The sequence below is a fragment of the Belonocnema kinseyi genome, chromosome 8 (assembly GCF_010883055.1).
Source record: "Belonocnema kinseyi isolate 2016_QV_RU_SX_M_011 chromosome 8, B_treatae_v1, whole genome shotgun sequence".
NCBI lineage: Eukaryota > Metazoa > Arthropoda > Insecta > Hymenoptera > Cynipidae > Belonocnema > Belonocnema kinseyi.
This window is the reverse complement of record NC_046664.1, coordinates 80,619,231-80,639,304: the sequence shown is the minus strand read 5'-3', so window position 1 is coordinate 80,639,304 and position 20,074 is coordinate 80,619,231. Positions and strand designations below refer to the sequence as shown.

Genomic DNA, 20,074 nt, shown 5'->3' with positions numbered 1-20,074 from the left:
ATAAAAGGATTGCACCGGATCACATATGATTAGGTAGGATAATATAAGACCAACCAAAAACTTTGTATAGGATTATATAGAATTTCATAGGGTTAAATAGAATCGACTATTATCGCACAAGATCAGATAATATCATATAAGATTATACAAGAAACGATATAATCGGATAGAAATGGATAGGATCAGATAGTATTACATAGGATCAGAAAGGATCAATGTGGATGGAATAGAATTTAAAGGATACGATAGAAATGGATAGAACTCTATCTGACAATAAAGAATCGAGTGAGTAAAGATAGAATCGGATAGGATCAGGTAGGATCGGATATGATTGGATGGGATAGAAGATGGTAGGACTGGATAGTATTAACTAGGAACAGATGAAATCGGATAAAATCATATAGGACAACATAGGAATTTACAGGAGCAGGTAAAAGGATTATACCGGATCAAATATGATATGTAGAATCAGATAACACCGACCAACAACTTTGTATACGATTAAATAGAATTTCATAGGGTTAAATAGAATCGAATAGTATCGCACAAGATCAGATAATATCATATGAGATCATACAGGACATGGTATAATAGGATAGAAACGGATAGGATCAGATAGTATTACATAGTATCAGAAAGGATCAATGTCGATGGAATAGAATTTAAAGGATGCGAAAGAAATGGATAGAACTCTATCTGACAATATAGAATCGGTCGAGGTAAAATAGAATCGGACAGGATCAGGTAGGATCGGACCTCATTGAATAGGATCGGAGGGAACAAGATAGATTGTATAGTATCACATAGGATCAGATGAAATCGGATGGATCAACCAGTATAGGTATGACCAGATAGGATCGGATAAGATCAGATAGGACCAAATTGCATTATATATATGATATTTCAGGAACAGATTGAATCATATACAATAGGATAGACTTGGATACGATCAGATAAAATCGGATATAAATTCAGAGAATTGGATTGAAACAGATAGGATCAGATAGTGTCAAGAACGATCGGATATTATCGGACAAGATCAAATAGGACCGGATAATATCGGATGAAATCGGGCAGAATTGGATAGGGCCGGATATGATAGTACGAGATCAGACAGAAAGATAGGATTGGATAAAATAGCATCGAATACGATCATATAGAAACGGATAGCAATAGGCAGGATTGTAGAGCATCATATAGATTAAGCTAGATTCGTATAATATCTTATAAGTACTGACGGTATCAATTAAAATCCGGCAGGATCAGATAGGACGGCATAGGTCGGATAGAATACAATATGTTGAAATTGAACTAGACAGGCTCGTATAGAATTTTATAGAAACGGATGGAATCTGATAAGATCAGATAAAGTGAATAGAATCCGATAAAAATGGATCGGAGCGGATGCATTGGATAGGATCGTACAGGATTAGATAGAATTGGATAAGATAGAAGAAAATCGCAAAGAAATAATCTAATAGGATCAGACAGAAGCGGAAAGTATTGAGTTGGATTGGACAGAATCAAATAAAATCGCGTAAAATAGGATAGTATCGGTTAGGAACATACATGACTAGTTAGAATGGTATAGGGTCGGGTAGGATCGTATAAGTTTAGATAGAATCGGATAAAAGGACAGATTTGGATAGTATCCGAAAGCATCGGTTAGGATTAGATAGAACCGCATATAAATGTATAGGATCGTATAGGATTATATGGAATCGTATAGGATTATATGTAATCAAATAGGATTGGATGGAAACAGGTAGAATTGGATATTTCCAAGTAGGATCAGATAAAATCTTATAGGATCAGACAGTATGAAATACAATCGAAAAATATATAACAGAACTAGATAGAATCAAATAGGAACGGATTGATAAAGATCTATTCAGATCAGATAGGACCATATAGCGTTGGACAGGGTCGTTCAAGATCGCATAGAATCGGATAAAATCGGATTAAATTCGATAGGATCAAATAGGACAGCATATGTTCGAATAGGATCGAATTGAATCCGAACGTATGGGTAAGAACAGCTAGAATCGGATAGTATCGGATAGAATCAGACAGTATGAAATAAGATCGAACAGGATCAGATAGGACTAGATAGAGTCAGATAGGATACGATAAGATACAATAAAACTGGGCAGGATCTTATGAGAGCAGATAGAATCGCATGGAATCGAATATGATCGTAGACAATCAGATAGACAAATAGGATCAGATCAAATAGGATCGAGTAGGATTAGGTAGGACTGGATAGTTTTGGATAGGATAGTACATGACTAGATATAATCAGATAAGCTACGATAAAATCGGTAAGGATCACAATGAATCCGATAGTATCAGGTAGGATCAGATAGAATCAGAAAGGATCGGGTAGGATCAGATATGACCAGTTACAATGTAATATGGTTAGACAGAATCGTATAAGATCAGATAGAATCAGACGGGATACCATAAGATACAATAAGACTGGATAGGATTCTATAGGAACATATAAAATCAGATGGAATCGAATATGATCGTGGAAATCAGAAATAAAAATTGGATCGGATAAAATAGGTTTGAGTCGGATCAAGTAGGAGTGAATATCATTGGATATGATTGTACAGGATCAGATAGAATCGGATAAGATAAAATTAAATCAGATAGGAACAGGTCATATAGAATCGTATAGAATAAGTTAAAATTAAATAGGATTGGATGGAATCAGGTAGGATCGGATAGTATCGGACAGGTTCCAAAGGAATCTTTTACGTTCAGATAGTACCAAATAGATTCGGATAGAATTATATACGACTGTATGTAATATGATGACAGAATAGGATACAATAAAAATGGATAGGATTGTTTAAAAATAGCTAGAATCAGAAGGAATCGAATATGGTCGTAGACAATCAGATTTAAGGACAGGATCGGATCAAATAGGATCGGGCAAGGCCAGGTAGGACTGCATAGCATTGGACAGGATCAGATTGATTCTGAGAGTATCGGATAGAATCAGGTTGAATCAGATATGATCAGGTTGAATTGTATAGGGTCGGAAACGATCATATAAGATCAGATAGAATCAGATGAATATGATCGGTCCGGATCAAATAGGGCCGGATAAAATCGATTAGGATACGAAAGGATTGAATACGATAGCTTACGATAAAACTGGAAAAGATCGCACAGGATCAGGTACAATTGCATAGGAATGGATCAAATGGGATCGGGAAGAATCAGATAGGACCGGATAGCATGACACGATAGAATCGAATAAGATAGGATAGGATCAGACAGAATCCGACAGTGTCGGTTGGGAAATAATTATATAGGATAGGACCAGATAGGACAGAATATAATCAGATATGATCAGATATGACCAGATAGAGTTGTATAGGGACGGATAGGATCTGATTGAATCCGATAGGATTAGATCAAATCGGAGCGGGTAGATTTAGATAGGACCGGATAGCATGACCAGATAGAATCGAATAGGATAAGATAGAATCAGATAGAATCCGACCGTGTCGGATGGAAAATAATTATGTAGGATATAATCAGACAGGATCGGGTATGCCCGGATAGATATGAATAGGGCCGGATAGGATCTAATAGAATCCGATATGATTGGATCAAATCGGAGCGGGTAGATTTAGATAGAACCGAATAAAATGACCAGACAGAATCGAATATGATAGGATAGAATCAGATAGAATCCGACAATGTCGGTTAGGAAATAATTATATAGGATAGGATCAGATAGAAAAGAATAAAATCAGATAGGGTCAGATATGACCGGATAGAGTTGAATAGGGCCGGACAGGATCAGATTGTCTCTGATTGGATTGGATCAAATGAGAGCGGGCAAACTCAGACAGGGCCGGATAAAATGACCAGATAGAATCGAATATGATGGGATAGAATCAGATAGGATTCGATAGTGTCACTTGGGAAAAAATTATATGGAATAGGACCAGTTAAGACAGAATATAGTCGGATAGGATCAGATAGGACCGTGTAGAGTTGATAGGGTCGGATAGGATCAGACAGATTCGGAAAGGATTAGATAGGACTGAATAGAACTGAATAGGATAGTACAGGATCAGACAAAAGCAGATAGGATCTTGTAGGATAAGATAGGACCTGATAAAATAGGATAAGATAGGATAGGATAGGACAAGATTAGGTCGGATCGGATATTAGAGGATTCCCAGTGGAGCGACGAGAGTAGTTCTTTTTTTCAGGAAAAATTAAATTTTAATGTTTTATTCTTTTTCTTTATTTTTTGAATTCCCAAGAATTTCGTAGATGAATTTAAATATTGGGCGCCAATGAGGAATTAAATTTTCCATTTATCAAATTATATGATATATCAATTGATGTAAATAAATATATTTATGAACAAACCTGCTTCGTCGGGTACGTTGGAGTTTTTGGATACGAAGGTGTACTTGGCGTTTGTGGTTTTTCCTTATCCACCACCCATTTTTCTGACCTTTTTCTGCGCTTAGCAAAAATTTCAGCACCTTAAATAAAATTAAAAACTTCAACTAATCAGTTCAAAAATACTTTTCCCTAAATTTGGTAAATAAATTAGCCATATTAATAATCTTCGATTTCAGAATTTGATAAATTAATTATTAATTAAAAAAAGAAGATAAAAAATTGTATCTCTTACCTCGACCTCTTTGACTGTTTAGATCATGTACAATGTCGAAAAGTTTTTCAGGATGTGAAGGAATTGATTCAATATTCACTTCCTCTCCAAGAGCCTGAATTCCCTGGATGTCTTGGAGCTTTCCACAAGGATTCATTAAACATTTTAAAGGCATTTTGTCCTACAAAAGTGAAAAAAATATATAAATAAACATTTAGGGACATCTGCACAATTTAAAATGTTTAGGAACTTTGATATATTTATTTAACAAATTCATCATTTGATTTAGAATGTTTAAAAAATTTAATAATCTACGTCATTCTGTACCTTATAAATAGTAGTGGAAGTTTCTTCTTCACCTTCTGTTCCTGAAAGGTAGAAAAACTTGACTGATTATTAAAAATAATGAACTTTTTCAAATTTGAAAATTCATTATTTTTATTCATAACGGTAAACTTTTTTTTTATTTTTTCATTCGAAGAGGTGTAAAATATTGTAATCCAGATTGAAGCGTGTGTGGTCCGAAATAAAAAAATTGTGCAGTGGAAAATTAACTTTATTTTCTAAGTAAAATTTTCAGTTTTCGAACTTTTTCAGTTTAAAAAATGTTGATTTATAATTAAAATATTTTATGGTTGAAATATCAATCATTCATTCAATTTTCGGTTAAGAATTCTTCTTTTTAGAATAAAAATTCAATTAATTGTTTCACAATTAACCTTGTGTTGAAAATTTATATTATTAGTCTGAAAATTCAAATATTGCTGAAAAATTCGTCTTTTTGGCTTGAAAAGTCAACAATTTCGTTGACATTTCTTTTTATTTTTTTATTGATAAATCTTTTTGGTTAAAAATTCAACACTTTTTTTTCATTCGTCATTTTGGTTTGAAAATTAGTTTCTTTTGGGAATTTTTTTTTTTTATTAAAAATGCAACTGGCTGCGAAAATTAACTCTTTTTTTAATTCATCACTCCTGAAGATAATTTGTCTTTTTCATTTGAAAAATTCATCACTTTGCCAGAAATGTCGACTTTTTTTATTGAAAATGCAAATTTTTAGTTCAAAATTCAACTGCTTTGGTTGAAAATTCGAGTATTTGGTAGATTATTTAACTACTTGTTATAAAAATAACTTTTTTCTTTGAAATCATATTTTTGGGTAGAAAATTCAACTGTTTTGTGGAAAAATTGTCTTTTTTGTTAAGGAAGTTAACAATTAGATAGCAAATTTTTTCTTTCTTGACTGAAAATATTTTTTGGTTGAAAATTCAACTTTTTTGTCTCATGTATGTACTTTTTGGATGAATTGAATTATTTTTTCGTGAAATATTAACTACTTTTTCTATCATTTATCTTTTCCGGTAGAAAATAAATATTCTTGTTCAAAAATCAAATATTTGGTTCAATATTTAACTATTTTGTTTGAGATTCGCTTTTTTCGGTTGAATTCAATTGATTTTTATTTTAAATTAAAACCTTTCATAGTTTAAATGTGAAATTATTACATTACTAAAACATTCATTAATAAAGTTAATTATTCGGTAGCAAATTTGATTGTTTTACAGAAGTTCTTTAAAATTAATTTTTTAAATTAAAATTTAACTATACCATTTTTGTTCAAAGATTGATCTTTTTTAATTTCAAAATTCGACTATTTGATTAAAAATGTATGTTTTTGTTAAAAATTCGTCTTCTTGATTAAAAAATTTATCTTTTTTAGGACAAATTTAATATTCTTTAATTAAAAATGAAACTGGTTTGTTAAACATTAATCTGTTTTTTGGATGATTCATCGTTTCGGCTTGAAAATTTAACAATTTAAATGCATTTCTTTTCGTTTTGACTAAAAGATTTTTTTTTAAGTTTAATGACTTTTTGGAAAGTTTGTTATTTTGTTGAAAATTTTACAGTTTTGTTCAAAAATCATATTTTTTGGTGGAATTTAACTGTTTTTTATTTAGAATTAACAACTTTTTTTATAAAATTAATATTGATTAACCTTTTAATTGATTAAATGCAAAATGTTAGTGATTTTAAGCGTTTCAAATTTAGTTTAAAATAATACTGGCATCAATTTTGTTCAAAATAATTAATTTCCGAAAATTTTAAACATTTAGGACCCTTATATTAAAAAGTTTTATTTATGTAAAAAATTTGAAAAGTCTGACCCTATAAAAGATCTTATTCGACGATTATATTTAATAAATTAATTTAATTTTTAATTATTGTCATTCTTTCTAAATAACAAAATCATACTTGCCATTGCCATCGTGGATCCACTTTACTGATCGTTTTTTTCGATTGACGTACATCGACTGTCCTTTGCTTTTCATATTCTTTACATCACTGAGTGAATTCGAAATCCTTCGTGCTAGTTCCACTTGGTCTTCTACCGTCGGGTGGGTGGGGGCGTAGAAGTACGAAGAGGCATACATTTTTTCTTTAAACAAAAAAGGAATAAATAAAAAATAAGCAGAATATAAAGACTTTTAAGAATTGTTAATTTCATGGAATTATGAAATAAACTTCAACCCCACACAGAATGCACAACTTACCGACCCAGAAAGGTTCTGTTCCATGCTGAGTTACCTATTATCGGTATTACCTTCACTCGGTAGCGTAGATTCCTGACATATATCGAGTCTCAGTCGATATATCAGTGATCTACTCTACTCCCTCATCTATACCCTCATCTTCTATCTTCTCATTTATTTCCTAATCCTCCTTCTCCTCCTTCTCTTGTTCTATCTTATTCTCCCTCTCCCTTGCCAGATTTATTTTCACCTCATCCCCCTTCAGCTTTGCCTGATTTATTTCCTCCACCTCCACCTCCACCTCCACCTCCACCTCCACCTCCACCTCCTCCTCCTCCTCTTCCTTACCTGTCTCTTCATTCTCCCTAGAATCCTTCTCCCTGTCTTTCAATATTAGATGAAAGATGCAGAGAAGGATATTACGAAGAAGAATTAAATAAATAAGGAAGATGATCTGGAGAAGACTGATAAGGAAGTATATAAAAAAAGGAAAAGGATCAAGATATAAACTGAAAATATGTGAGAAAGGAATAGAAGGAGATAGAAGAAGAGAATGAGGAAGATTAGGAGACAAATTAGAAGATAGATGATGATGGCTTGGATCGGTAAGGAAGATCACTAAAGTATCGACTAAAGCTTGATTTATTTAGGAAATCTGTATTAACTACTGAGGGTAATACCGGCTGTCGGTAACTCAGCGTGAAAGAGAACCTGGCTTAGTCGGTAATTAGCGTAGTAACGAAAGCTAAAGAATTAAAGAGTGAATACATATTTAGTAAATGATTTTGTTTTTACTGTGTGGGATAGAAAATAAAAAAATAAATAAAAATGTGTAATAAAGGTGTGTTTAATTGTACATATATTTTACGTACATGTATCTTGATTATGATAAAGCGATTTAGCTAATTATTAAATTTCCTATTGCATGTAAAACGTTTTCTCGTGGAAAACTAATAGTTTGTTTTTAATGAAATTAATCAAACTCACCACAATTTCTATCTATGGTATCTAAAATTATTCGTATACTATAATAATTGCATGCAAAACAGTATTAGGTAAATTAAAAGAAATTATTTGTAATAAACATATTCCTTAAGTCGGGTACTTGTATTTCCGGGACTTAAAACTAAGTTCACCTTCTGAAACAAAAATTCGACAACCATTTCCTTGACGCTAAAACGGACTGATGAAAACTAAAATATTTGAATGGAAATTTTTTTTTGAAGAAACGAGTATCACGTGATTAAAAATATGGAGCCAAACACTTACTGTTTTTTACGTGCATCACCTCGTTCCCATCAGTAGCAGGGGTGAGCAATTTTTTCAAATTTATGGGGGTCCTTTCTCCGCTCTCCTTATGATTGAAATAAAAAAGTATACATATTATTGATATTTGATTAATATTTTACTGATTATGAAAAATAATTTAAAAACTATTTTGAATCCAAAAGCAGATAATGTTGCAGCAATACTTTAACCCTAGCGGACCGAGTGAGAGGAACGGTTTCCTACGCCCGAGCGTTTACTAGGTCCGCTGGGACACATTTCATCATTTTTAAATTTTATTTACAATTAAAACATAACCTTAAGACTATTTTTATCAAATTGTCGCACACAGATTTCAATTTGTAATTTTTTAGCAAATGTATAAGCCCAAAGAAATAAATATAAATGTGTGGAAATAAAAAAAAATGAGTTTTATGTGAAATTGTAAATAAATGTGAAAAATGTTGAAAATATGCCATAGCGGGCCCAGGGACCGCTAGGGAATTCACGCGTTGCGCTAGGAATGTAACTGTTATTAATGAACTAATCCTGTCCCAATATCTCGTAAATAATATTGTTGAAATTTTGCAACAATATTGTGCGCCAATGTTGCATCAATACTGTAAAAAAATTGATACAATGTTGCGAAAGAAATTGCTATGTTTGGATAAGGAAACGGGAGGGGGTGATCCCCCCTTTCAAAATTGCATTATTTCACAATATTGTACAAATTTTTTAAAAAATTGATGCAAAAATTGTCGCGCAACATTGCAGCAATATTGCATGATGGGGAATTATTTTTCTTTTCAAATATTGAAAGGCTTACCATGTCGAAATGTAGTATTTTAGAAGTAAGGTTTTCAAGAAAGTTCCTTTTAGCTGGATCGTGTAAGTCTGAGGGTTTGAATCCCCTCGTGCGAACTATAACATTGTCAGCAGAAACACTTCTTTGTAAAAAGGTGCCACTTTCCTGGGATTTGTAATTCACGCGCTTGCCGCCTGCATCTTTATTTACGCTCGAAGTGTAGTTATAAGATGAGTTGCTCACGATATTTCGTTTTGTATTATTGGGACTGCGAATTAAAAGTTTTATTACTGAATAAAAATTAAAGCTTTCATGTAGATAATCAATACCCTAACGTGAGTCAATATTTGCAGAAATGTTGCTGCAATTTATAAATGTCTTGTCCCAACCAATATTACTCTGCAATGCTGATGCAATGTCGCTACTCAATATTGATTTGGGGAAAAACATTCGAATATTGAAGAAAAAATTACACCATTTTTTCAAATAATTAGAGCAAAACCTCGCTTATCCAAGCCCGATTTATCCGAGCCCGCTTTATCCGAGCCCGCTTTATCCGAGTTCGTGATTATCCGAGGTTGAAAGAAAAATAGTTGACCCGTCTTATCCGAGCTATAGCGCAAGATAGCGTTCCGTTTATCTGAGCCTTATGCATTATTCATACGTATGAACTTGTCTTAATCAACCAGAGAAGATCTTACTAAACCTCTGCTCCGATTGGTTAATAATCTAAATACTCTCTAAGTTAAGAACTATTTACTTGTTACACTGAGACTTTCTTTTTACTTAAAATTCCGCTTTATCCGAGTTTCCCGATTATTCAAGTTGGGGCCGGTCCACAATGGCTAGGATAAGCAAGGTTTTACTGTTAATTATAAAAAAATGTAATAAATTTATCATCTAGTCTGAAATACCGTTATGTAGTTTTTGTTATTTGAAGAGTTAAATTGATCGATAGTGTTGATTTTATTATTTTTTCGGATTGTTGAATGATATCTACACTGATTGATGGTAACTATCTCTGATGATAATACAGATTTCTTTAAGATACAATATTTCGTATTGTTGGTGTAAACCCTAAACAAGCTTCACCGCTTTCATTACTGCTGGATCGTAAAAATTAATATTTACCGTTCGTCTCATTTCAAACCAAATAAGGTAAACTTTCCGTGGTTACAGACCTCCAACGTGCTGCCTCTAGCGCAGTCTACCCGAGATATCTGTGATTCACCACTGAAAGTTTACCTTAGTTATAAGTAGGCTGGACACACCCTGGGTACCCGGGTACCACCGTATCAAAATCCAACATTCAGTGGATTATTGACTCCTGACCATAGTTTGAGTCCCTGATTTTAAGCCTAATCAAAGAACATTGTTCAAAAATGGACGTACCTACATTTTCAGAAAGGTCTTTGAAATATTTGATAAATAGGCTAGTTTTTAAATTTATTATTAATAATTGATTTATTACTTTAAACACTGGATGTTGCTTTTATGATGAGAATACAAACTATATGACCGGTCAACAGGAGGATATTATATTATATACATTTTCAAAACATTATTATTACAGGTTGTTAGTATTCATTTTTATCATTGTATTATATTACATTATTTTATTATATATTGCTCTAATATAAACTACATTTTACAGGTTCAAAAAGACGCTCAATTTTAAACTACAAAAAAAAAACAACAACGAGAACATTTCTCGAAAAAAATACTTTAGCCCCGCCAGAAAAATTGCCTTTAAATTATGCGGTTCAAATACTTAATTAAACAATGCATCCTCATAGTCCTGTTTTAGATGTGACAAAAACCCGAGTAGTTTTAAGCCCCTTAAAGCAGGGACTCGAACTAGGGTCAGGAAGTAATAATCCACTCAAAATTGAATTTTTATATGGTGGTTATTTTGCATTGAAAATCCATTTTTTTTAATTCCACTATTTGTTTAATGTATCTTTTTTATGAATCTTTTTTGTAGACAACATTAATCTTCTGGGATTAAAATTTATCTTTTTGGTTTAAAATTAATTTCTCGGTTTAAAAATTTAAAAAATAAAAAAAAGACGACACAAAAAAACTTTAGATTATGTGGTTCAAATATTACAATAAACAATGTATCCACAGACACATTTTGGATGTGACGAAATCCCAAGTCGTTTTAATACCCTTAAAGCAGGGACTCCAACTATGGTCAGGCATTAATAATCCATTCAAAATTAAATTCTTATACAGTGCGCATTTTTTATTGAAAATCCTAATTTTTTGTTAAAAAACCAACTACTTAGTCAAAAATGCATTTAATTTATTTAAAATAATCTTTTTTGGCAGACAATATTAATCCTCTGCGTTTTAAATTAATTTCTTTGGTTTAAAATTCATTTCTTTGTTTGCAAATTTCAAGAACACCAAAAACAAAAGAAGAAACACAACGACGTCCAACTTTCACCAACAATAAAAAGCAAGGATGGGAACATTTTTGAAAAAAATCGCTTTCGTCCCATGCGTAAAATTGTCTTTAAATTATTTGGTTCAAATGTTACATTAAGCAATGCATCCTCATAGACCTATTTCATATGTGACGAATATTCGACTCATTTTAAGTCCCTTGAAGCAGGGACTCGAACTAGGGTCAGGAAGTAATAATCCACTCAAAATTGAATTTTTATATGGTGGTCATTTTGTATTGAAAATTAATTTTTTTTAAATTCCACTATTTGGTTAGTTTATGTGCTTTTTAAATTAATCTTTTTTTTGTAGACAAAATTAATCTTCTGGGTATAAAATTTATCTTTCTGGTTTAAAATTAATTTGTCTGTTTAAACATTTTTTAAATACAAAAAAAAAAAGAAAAAAATTGTCTTTAAATGATGTGGTTCAAATATTACATTAAGCAATACATTCTCATAGACCTATTTAAGATGTGACGAAAACTCGAGTCGTTCTAATCCCCTTAAGGCAGGGAGGCGAACTATGATCAGGAAGTAATCATCCACTCAAAATTGCATTTTTATATGGTGAGAATTTTTTCTTGAAAATCCGAATTTTTTGTTAAACAATCAACTATCTGGTTGAAAATATATCTCCGTAGACCTGTTTTGGGTTTGGCGAAAATCCGAGTCGTTTTAATACCCTAAAAGCATGGAATCGAACTATGGTCAGGAATTAAGAATCCATTCAAAAATAGGGTTCTTATTTTTCGGAAAAAAAGAAAAAAAGGGGGGTCGATCACAAAAAAAAGCATTTTTGGACCACCCTAGTGTATATTCGGATAGGTAAGCTCGATTGAAGATAGCCAATTAATTCTGAGTTGTGGTATTGGCATCGGTACAACGAGGTTCTATGTAAAAGAATCGCTAAATTTATCTGTGTAACGTAATACGTAGCAACTACTCTAGGTCCCGTCTCAACGGGCTACAGCCAGATCTAAGAAACCAAATTTAATTCCAATAAAAAAAATGCATTCATTGTTCATTTTATTTGCTGGTTACATAAACTATATTTAAAATATATAAGGAATGAAAATTATTGTAAACTCAGAAAAAAATTGTTTGAACAAAACACATAATCTGTTTTTTTTTCTTAGAACGTTATTTATGACAAATCCTACAAATGTATAATTGATTTTTATTATTTTACTTTTTTTTGTTTACAAATTCTACCATTTGGGTGAAAAAATCAACTATTAATTAAGGATTCATCTTGTTTTTTAAAAAATTAGTCTCTCTTCGTACAAACTTCTTTTTTATTAAAAATGTAACTATTCGGTAAAAAATTCGTCCTTTCGGTTAAAAAGTTAAGGTCTTATAGTAGAAATTTTATCTTTATTGTTTAAAAATGCAACGGTATATTAAAAAATTAATCTGTTTCGGTTGAAGACTCATCTAGTTTTTTCAAAATTCGTCTTTTTTAGTTAAGTTCAACTACTTTTGGGTGAGAATTCATCTTGCGGTCAAGAATTTTATTATTTTGTTGAAAATTCAAAAATTTTATTAAAGAATCATTGGTTCTGGAAGAAAAGTAAACTGTTTTGTTAAAAAATTGCCTTTTTAGGTTGAAAATTTAAGTACTAATGAAAATTCGTGTTTTTGTTTAAAAAATTTCTCTGAAAATATAAATATAATATTTTTTCTATAAAAAAGAAACTGTTTGATTAATAATTAATCTGTCTTACTTGAGAAGTCAAATGTTTTATATTTAAAATTCAATTACTTAGTTGAAAGTGGAACTACTTAACAATTAATTTTCTTGGTTGATGATAAATTTAAATTTAAAACGCTATTTTCAGGTTGAAAATTTAACTTATTTGTTGATAATTAATTTTTGTGTTTAATGATTCATTATTTCATTTGGAAATATATTTTTTTATGCAAATTGAACTTATTTGTTGAAACCTAACAGTTTTGCTGAAAATTCACAGTTTTGCGTTAAAAATACATATTTTCGGGTTGAAAATTCAACTATTTAGTTAAAAAATTATTTTGTTTGTTAAAGATTCATCATCTTGGGTAAAAATATGTCTTTTTTGTTAAAAACTCATTTGATGGGTGGAAAATTTCACAATTTATTAAAAAAGATTTTTTGTTGAAAATAATTCTTTTAACTGAAAATTTAAATAAATCATTTTTGATTGAAAATACATATTTTTTGCTAAAAATAAAACTATTTGTTTAAAAATTCAAGTATTTTGTTGAAAATTAATCTTTTTTGGGTTGAAAATTGTACTACTTCGTTGAAAATTCGGTTAAAAATCCATGTATTTTGTTAAAAATTTGTCATTTTTTGTAGAAAATATTAATCTTCTTGGTTAAAAGTTTATATTTTCAGTTTAAAATTCATTTCCCGTGTTGAAAATTAAATTTGTTATTGAAAATGTAATTCTGCTTCTTGAATTTAAAAAAAATTATTAAGTCAATTTAAAACTTAAAATTTAACAATTTAGTTCATTTTTTGTTCGTTGAAGATTCATTATTTTAGTTGAAAATGTATCTTTTTAGTTGAAAGTTCATTTCTTTTGCTAAAAATTTAGCTATTTATTTAAAAAAATTCTAATCTAAATTAGGTTTCTTGGTTGATGAGTCATCCTTTAAATTTAAAACCCTTTTTTCATGTACAAAATTTAACTATTTTGTTAAAAGCTAAAGCATAATATTTTTCCGCCTGAAAATCCAATTATCTGTTTAAAAAATTATTTATTAAAAAAATCTTTTTTATTGAAAATTAATTTTCTTAACAGAGAATTTAACTATTTTATGTTTTGTGGTAGAATATTGATCTTCAATCTCTGTAAATTGTGAAAAGTTACTTTTTTCTGCAATTAACGGTCAAATTAACGAATATTAATAGTAAGATTTGTTTTGCTTAAGATATTTTGAAATTATTAAAATAACTAATAATCATTCACTTATCACTTATCATTCAATTATCCTTTAAAAATACATTGCTCTCAAAATTCTTTAATTGTGTCATTATTTCCGGGAAATAATAACTCTTTACGATTTTAGAAAGAAAAAAATTGGCAAATCAATTAAAATTGTTTAAATAATTATCGAATTTATTAAACAAGTACTGAAACACGTGATATTTTGAATTTCTTAGGACATTTTCCGGGCATAATAAAAGCGGATTGTTTGTGTCAAATTCGAGCTGTTTCCATTTAAAATCTGATTCTAATTTCAAAATTCTGAGGGCGCACGTTAACGTTGAAAAAAATACGCTATTTCTTTTTCCGGAAAATAAATAAATAGGGGTGGGATAGATATCACAAAAAATGTAAAGTTGAATTTTTACGAGTACACATTTGGACATAGTTTTCTCTCTCAAAAGAAAAAATTGTTAACAAATTTTGAAATTTTTGTTGAGTGTGAATTTCCCGCCAAATTTTTTTCAAACATATTTATGCAATAAATCCATTTTTTGTTCAAAATACACATTTTTTGTTAAAAAGTTTGGTGGAATATTAATCTTTTAAATTAAAAGAAAATCTTCTAAATTCTTTCCTCAATCTAAACACAATTTTTCGGGATCGGTACAAATGTGCCCTTGAGTTTTCTTCACTTAGATGGAACACAGCTGCTGTCTACACAAAATAGAACAACTTCCCGAATTTTTTAAAGTCGGTAGAAAGCCTAAAATCGTATTCAGAAAAAAAAATTTCTTCAAAGCAAGTTTTCAAGCAATTTTTTTGATCAATATTTACCTTAAACGACTCTAACAGTGAGAATAGGTTCAAAATTTGAAAAAAAAATTAGTTAAATAAAATAAATTGGAACTGAAGTAAATACTGGTAGAAATAAAAAAATTTTAATTGATTTTATCTTAATTTAATCTAAATTGTGACGAAGAATCGAAAATTTAATTTTAAGGAGGCCTTGTCATTCAGCAGCTGCGACCTCTACTTCAAAATAACAGCACATTTATATCTTAAGTAGCGCATCGAATACGCATTTAACATTCCCAAAATTCTGCAAATACATGTTGGAAGATATTTAACAAATTAAACAAATTTAATTTTGTTTTTAAAAACAATAAAATAAAGTTCTATTTCAGGTATAACAAATTTTAATAAACAAAATAGATCAATTTTTGAAAAAAGGCTCTTCAACTAAAATTATGAATAAAAAAAATCTGGTTTTTTGAAAAATGGTTAAATTAAGCACTAGAATTTTTCAAGAAAAATGAAATATAGTTGAAATTAAAAAAAAATTAATTTGATACTGAAAACAGTTGAATTCAACCAAAGAAGACGAATTTAAAAAAATGGTTAGATTTTTAACCAAAGAAATGAATTTTCAGGAATAATGATGAATCTTCTGTAAAAGAATTCTTAACCAAATAGTTGAATTTATAATAAGAAAATAAATTTTAAATAATAAAGTTTAATTTTCTGCAAGAATACGAATTTTCATCAAAAGAGAAGAATTTTCAACTAAAAAATATCAATATTCAACGAAAAATGGAATATTTATATTTATAACTAAAAAAGTGAAGTTATCACGAAAAGAAAGCGAATTTTAAATAATAGTAAAATTTATAACCAAATAAATTAATTTGAACAAAGACACGTATTTTCAACTAAAAAAGATATATTTTAAATAAAAAATTAGATATTTAAATTTTTAGTTAAAAAAATAATTTTCAACAAAGAAGTTAATTTTTAACAAAATAATTAAATCTTGAACCAAAGAAATAAATTTTAAATAAAAAAAGTAATTTACAACTTTAAAAAGAATTTTTTAAATAAATAGTTCAATTTCCTACCAAAGACAATTATTTTTTATCAAGAAGATTAATTTAAAACTAAAATTATGAATCTTCAACTAAAAATGATAACTTAATATCCAAATAGTTTAATTTTTAACCATAAAATATTAATTTTCAATCAAATAAATGATTTTTAAACCAAAAAGATAAATTTTCAAACAACAAGAATATTGTTTACCAAAAAAGATGATTTTTTAACAAAATACAGGAATTTTAACTAAATATTTGTATTTTGAACAACAAAGGATAAAATTATACAAAATTGAATAGTTAAATTTTCAGATAAAATAATTAATTATCAATAAAAAAAAGAATGTTGAATAACTAGTTGAATTGTTTACCAAAGAAATGATTGTCCAATCAAGAAGATAAATTTTTAACTCCAAAATATGCATTTTCAACAAAAAAGTTAACTTTTAACAAAATAGTTGAATTTTCAACCAAAGAAATAAATTTTCAATAAAAAAGCTAAATTTTAAACTAAGAAGATTAATATTCTGTTCCACCGAAAAACATAGAATAATTAGAATTTCAAATAAAGAAATCAAGTTTTAATTAAAAAAATTTTATGTCAACCCAATAGCTAAATTTTCTACCAAATAGTAGAATTTTTATCAAAAAAGGTGGATTATATAAATGGAATGGTGAAATTTTCAGCTAAAAGAATTAATTATTAATAAAAAAGGACTGTTGAATAAACAGTGGAATTTTTAGCCAAATAAATGATTCTTTTAAAAATAAAATAAATTTTTAGCCTGAAAATATGCATTTGCAACAAAAAAAAAACTTTGAACAAAATAGTTTAATTTTCAACCAAAAAAATGAATTTTCAATTAAGAAGATTAATGTTCTATTCAACCACAAAACATGGAATAATTAGAATTTCAAAAAAAGAAATCAAGTTTCAATTTAAAAAAAAGTTTTTTTTTTAATGTGAACCAAATAAAAAATTTCAATTTTGAACAAAATAGTTAAATTTTCAACCAAAGAAATGAATTTTCAATCAAAATCTGAGTTTTCAACTAAGAAGATTAATATTCTATTCCACCACAAAACATGGAATAATTAAAATATCAAATAAGGAAATCAAGTTTACAAAAAAAAAACTTGTTCGATGTTAACCACATAGTAGAATTTTTATTTAAAAAAAAAGATGGATTAAAAAATGGAAAATTTAAATTTTCAGCTACAAAAATTAATTTTTAATGAAAAAGAATTTTTTAATAAATAGTTAAATTTTTAACCAAAGAAATAAATTTTCAAAGAAAAATACAAATTTTCACCTAAAATGATCAATCTTCAGGCAAAAAAGAATTGTGAACCAAATAGTTGAATTTTCAACAAAAATATTTGGATTTTCATCAAAAATAGTTCATTTTTAACAACAGTTCTTCCGGAAGTAAATTTTCAACCAAAGAAATGAATTTTCAATAAGAAAGATGAATTTTTCACCAAAAAGGTCAATATTGTCCCACAAAATATAGAATAGTTCAATTTTCAATCCAAAAATATGATTTAAAAAAAATCATTATTTTCAAACAAAGAAATTATTTTTGCACCAACAAAATATAAAAGAATTAATGTTTAAGGAAGTTCCACTTTCAACTAAGTAGGTGAATTTTCATGAAAAAATATAAATTTTTAACAATAAATCTTATAGTTGATAATTCAACAATAAAAGATTTTTATTTTTATTTTTAAATAATTGACTGATTTTTAAATAAAAAAGAAGAATGTTCTATGAAAAAGTGAATTTTCAACAGAAATGTAAGAATATTCACCCCAAAAAGATGCATTTTTAATAAAAAAAACTTCAATTTTCAGAAAGAATAATTACACAAGATGAATTCTCAAATAGGAAAATAGTTAAATTGAAGACAAAAAAATAATGATAAATTTGTAAGACTTACTTATTGTTAATAAATTTTCGTTTTGAAATATAGTTTTAGTAAGGTACAACTAAGGTTTTCCAGAATTCGGAAATTCTTTTAAAGATTTTTTTGGTGGGTGGGGGGTTAAAAAGGAAATCTTACAGTATGTTAGATGGAGAGCGGGGGGTTACAAATTTTAGAAAAATGCCTTACGTAATTTTTTTGACTCTTTCAGGTTTTCCCTGATGTTCCCTGATTTTCTGAAAAGTTTTGAGTTACCAAAACAGTCTTGAACTCCCCCGCCACTATCATAATATTTTACAGAAAAAAAACTCCTATGAATTGGAACAATAAATGTTACAGCTGATAATTAAACCAAAAAATATTTTTCTTTGACTCTTTCAGTTTTTCCCTGATTTCCTCAAGTTTTATTTTCCCTGAACAGTTTTGAATTCCCTGATCAGTTTCAAATTCCCTGACCTTCCATTATTGCCTGACCGTAGCTACCGCGCCACTATCTCAATATTTAAAAAATAATTCTATAAAATGAAAATTTTGGGTTTGTTAAAGCATCAATCCAAGAAAATCGAGTATAAAAAGCAGAAAATTTCAAAAGATTGTTAACAGGTGAATGATGATGCGTTTTTGGAACATCGCAAAAAAGAGCGACGCCATAGTATCGGAATAATTGAAATTTCCGAAAGCAACAATCTGAACGCTGTGAACTCGGCAGAGCAAGGGATATAAATAAAAAGCCTCATAAAATAATGCGAAGGTCGATTTTGGATGCACGTTGCACTTTAGCAGAGTCGCAATAAAATCTTAAAGCAAAAGGTTTACCTATCGAACGTCTTATTCATCATGAAAGGTTGCCGAGTGGATTTTCAATTCTATATTTGAATTTTTTCTTTTTTTTTATCCGTGAATTTACGTAACTCCACCAAATCAGTCGAGCTTTTCAACGCGCAATCTACACTCGCCAGGAGCGAAAACATAAACCACTGGCTTCTTCTTCCCAACCGCGATTTACATCTTGCAAAATATATTCTTGCACCAGACATATAGAGAGGGTGAAGCTTGCCCAGTCGGCACTTTGCTAATCGACTCGGACACATCAATTCCCTTATTTCGATCCGAAACAGCTGACAAAAAAATTATAAAACCTCGAGAAAAAAGTATCTATAAAAGATTCTGCATTCTATACTGAACAATTGAAAATTTGATAAAGTCTTTTCCCCTTTTTTTAAAACAATTTTTTTTAAAACTATTTCTGAACCTTTTTGTTTGTTTGCATTTAGTAAGACGTTATTCGGCATAACAAGCATCGTTTTAGAATTTTTTGAATATTTGGAAATTTTCGTATACATACAAGCGCTGCATATGCGGACGAGCATTCGAGTTGTTATCCACCGGAAGTCAGTAACCAACCAGCACGGATGGCTTTATTGGAAGGGTTGCAGAAGAATTTCTGGGGTGCAGAAAAACACGATTTTGCTGATTCACGAATCCAGGAACGGACTTTCACTTTACATGCCGACAAATTACAACACTGGGATGAGCTTTGTAAACGCCTAAGCGACGCTTCAACTTTCCGACTGCTTGGTCCGCGCACGGTAAAAATAGACCACCGGAAAGCGACACCTTATAGAATCGGTCGTCAGTCGTTCATGGGTGCCTTTTA

General features: G+C 29.5%; 1 protein-coding gene across 3 annotated transcripts in view; it reads right to left on the bottom strand.

The window, feature by feature from the left end:
• LOC117177855 (putative uncharacterized protein DDB_G0282133) overlaps positions 1–20,006 on the bottom strand; it is a 46,765-nt gene extending 26,759 nt beyond the window's left edge. The window contains exons 1-7 of one of the 3 annotated variants that reach the window (XM_033368878.1): positions 19,763–20,006; positions 9,278–9,524; positions 8,456–8,539; positions 6,912–7,095; positions 4,979–5,019; positions 4,673–4,832; positions 4,402–4,520 (exon numbers count right to left, since the gene is read on the bottom strand). In XM_033368878.1, the coding sequence (XP_033224769.1) occupies positions 4,402–4,520; positions 4,673–4,832; positions 4,979–5,019; positions 6,912–7,095; positions 8,456–8,539; positions 9,278–9,524; positions 19,763–19,773 (846 nt within the window). In that variant the 5' untranslated portion in view covers positions 19,774–20,006. Of the gene's footprint in view, positions 1–4,401; positions 4,521–4,672; positions 4,833–4,978; positions 5,020–6,911; positions 7,096–8,454; positions 8,540–9,277; positions 9,525–19,233; positions 19,395–19,762 lie in introns of those variants that run through there. The other 2 variants (XM_033368877.1, XM_033368876.1) reach the window with 2 other exon arrangements.
• Positions 20,007–20,074: the final 68 nt, after the last annotated feature.